The following is a 3,441-nucleotide window of genomic DNA, read 5'->3' on the forward strand; positions in this document are numbered from 1 at the left end:
AAAATAATCTAGGTTTCTTTTGATTCACTAAGTTGAATGTTCAATAGAAAGTAAACATTATGTCTGATCTAATCTATTAGGTTGTTAAATGGAAATTATCCATACTTTGATATCTTTATTTAAGTTTAAATCAAATTGTACAAGTTTAATAATATTTTAAATTGTATTCTTATTAGGAGATAATGTCTATGAACAAAGTTTGGATGTACAATCGATTATAAAATAAATTTATTAAAGATGATTTTATTATTGAAATTGAAAAGTTTATGATTTTTGTTAAGAGTCATCCAGAATGTATGAATGGTATCGAGTTACGGTATCTGTATAATCATTCGAAATGTAGGAATAAAGCTTTCCGTGATGAAGATATCATGAAAGTACATATATGTAGAAATAGTTTTGTGCCAAATTACTATAATTAGTACTATCATATTTATATGAACCAATTGGGTATTCTAGTGGTTCATCAGCTGGCATAACTTTTATTGCGCCTCCGATGAGGTGACCGTGAGAGCCTCCGGCGGTGGTGCAGTGAGCGCACGTCATCCCTATGGTGGCCATCTCTATGCGGCGGAGAGAAATACGAAGAAAAACCTCCTGCGAGCTCGGAAAGGGGGCCCTCCTGCCGAAGCAATGAGAGGGGAGAGGAAGGAGGCGTAACCGGCGGCGAAGGCGGTGCTGACGTCAGCACGGAGAGGGGAACGCGTCTCCGAGTGCTGGGCGGTGATGCTGACACGAGTCCGATGATGTTTCCGTGAGGCGGTGATAGCCTGAGAGGGAAGAGGAAGTGGCTGCTGGAGTGGACGCTCGAGGCGGAGTGGGCAGCAATTGGTGTGCGACTGGCGACCTACCGGCCCTGTGGGTGGGGGCGGAAGAAAAAACCCAGCCGTCTCCTCCCTCGAAGTAATGAACAGTACGCCATACAAATTCAAAATCCTAATAGTGAAAATACTAAACTGTCCCTCCCTTCCTCCCTAATTACTCCTAGGTCCCTAATTACGTCTGCATCAAATGGGATACAGTTTAACGGAGGCATGTACTTGGAGAAAACTGGCTTGAAAATTTGGCCATTCTTAATTTCATTATTTGTGTTTAGTTGTTCTCACTGTTATGAAATTATTTTGCACTGTTTTGCTTTGTAGATTTGATGAATCCCTAAAACACTAATTGAAAGAACGAAAAAAAAAAGAGTTTAATTATTGTGTTTACGTTATCAAAGATTATTGATGATACTTCTATTTGTTTAAGTTTTTTTTTTCTTTATATTTTTAGGTCTACACGAGGAATCAATGTTTGGACATCCAAAATTAAAACAGAGTTCCTAGCTCATCATTTGAGATAAAAAGTTGATGTATAAAATCATAACATATGATTAATTCTTTAGGAAAGCTCGACAAAGTAGATACCATAGAGCTAAATCCACTGTCAACATGGAACAAAATATTTGTTGAGATTTTTTTTTTTTTTTTATGTTTTAAAGTTTTTACACATTTAGTAAACTGATGTCTGTTAAAATCTATTAGGATATTGAAATCTGATTACCGTTAAAATTCTTTAACTACAGCTGTCTTTTTCTAATTATACAGAAGATAGGAATCCAACGGTCAATAGAATTCAGCACAGAAATGATTTGATTTGATTTCGTCACGTGACATTAGACCTAGCCTTATATACATCGCACAAGCCTGCCGATCGATAACTTGATCATTCGTCACTTGTCTCAGAGCTTTCCACCGCTTCTCGCGTCGTCTTCTTCTTCTTCATGGATCCTTTCGCTTGGAGCATCAACGCAGACAGCTCCGCCCCGTCGACGGTGATTCCCGGGTGGGAAGCCGACGCAGGCGGCGTTATTCTTAGCATTGAGGCGCGGGTGGTGTTACGGCTCTTGGCGGGTGACCAAGACATGATGCCGCCCCAATTGATCTCACACTTTTGCCGGCGGAGGATTCCTTCTTCCGACGACGTCGCCGCCGAACACTCCCACTTCACCATCCCCCAGCCCTACTACCACATCAACAATGAGCCCGCCTGGGAGGTGCAGACGCAGGGGATGCTCTACCGCGTCGCGGCGAATCATGTGCGCCCTGCCGACCTCGACCTTCTCGCTCGAGCTTTCCGCACATACACCTACGCGGTGCTCGACCTATTTCCGATCACGGATTTGGTCGTTATGGAGTTCTTCTCAGTCATTGAAATCCCCGACGCTCCTTCCTCTTCTGACAGCCACCTTCGCTATTTGATTCCTCTGGAGACCTACGAATACTTTTTCGAGGACGACGACGATGTCGACGTCGTCCAGTTCGGCAGAGGGCCGTGGCGGGCGTCGGCAGAGGCGGTGGAGGGGCTTCGGATGGTGACTACGACGAGAGAAGATACCTCGTGTCCCATATGCCTCGATGACTTGGAGGAGATGAATCAGGTTCTGGCGATGCCTTGCGGCCATCCGTTTCACGAAGGGTGTCTGCTGGAGTGGCTGAAGCGTAGCAATTCTTGCCCCCTCTGCAGATTCTCACTTCCGGACCCTGAGTAGTCTCTGGATCTATTGCAATTGAGGAAAGAAATTTCTGATCAGTTCAACTATTTGTTGGTTTGATGATGATTGTAGTTATGTTCTGCTTTAGATTACTATATGATTGTTGTTGTTTGTTTGATCGGCAAGACGGTCAATTTGATGATGTAAATGTCAACTATATTTTTTTGATCGATCAGCAATTATATTTCTTGATGGATCAGTAAATTCTTAGTTACAATTTGATTCTATTTGGTCATTCACAGTTCATCGATTTTTTGGTGTTACCCTTTAATTTACTCGCTAAACAGAGGAACATGGGTGATGATATAAGAACTAAGCTATTTTTTCAAATTTGATTTGATTTTTTTTAAAAAATAATTTATTTTTCTTTTTAGGTTTTAAGTTTGGGCAAACAAATGAAAGTGATGAATGAATACATCAAACTTATTATATTTAATATGATTTAATCTGATATTGGTGGTCTGATAATAATTTTTCGTTCTATTATAAGGAATTAAAAAAATAATCTATTTTAAAATTTAAATTTAAAACGAAATTAACTTTTTTCCCTGCTTTAATTTCACTCAAATAAACATAGCATTGTTCCCAACAAATGGATCTGTTCGCTAGTTAAACAGTAGACTTATTTATTGAACCAAACTAGTTGAAAACTTTCCACTAAATTCAATTAATAAATTTGCAAATGGAGTTAAATTGATATATTTTTTTAAAGATAAAAAAAAAAAATCAAAAGTACATCCTAAATTACATAAATATTTTTTTTTTCAAAAAAAATTAAAAAGATATTCAATTATATTATTTATCTTAAAAATATCCTTATTTCTAGTATTATTATAACAACTATGATTAGTTGTTAAAATATGTAGCAACTACTATATAATTATTACAATACTAATCCAACACTAATA

The 3,441-nt window shown here is 38.5% G+C and overlaps 1 protein-coding gene across 1 annotated transcript; it reads left to right on the forward strand.

Moving 5' to 3' along the window:
* Positions 1–296: 296 nt before the first annotated feature.
* On the forward strand, positions 297–2,574 carry LOC122043728. Its single transcript, XM_042604322.1, has 4 exons — positions 297–377; positions 460–656; positions 770–903; positions 1,725–2,574. The coding sequence occupies exons 1-4, from the start codon at positions 297–299 to the stop codon at positions 2,528–2,530; spliced, it is 1,218 nt and encodes a 405-aa protein (XP_042460256.1). The 3' UTR covers positions 2,531–2,574.
* Positions 2,575–3,441: the final 867 nt, after the last annotated feature.

Source organism: Zingiber officinale, chromosome 2A (assembly GCF_018446385.1).
Source record: "Zingiber officinale cultivar Zhangliang chromosome 2A, Zo_v1.1, whole genome shotgun sequence".
Taxonomy (NCBI): Eukaryota; Viridiplantae; Streptophyta; class Magnoliopsida; order Zingiberales; family Zingiberaceae; genus Zingiber; species Zingiber officinale.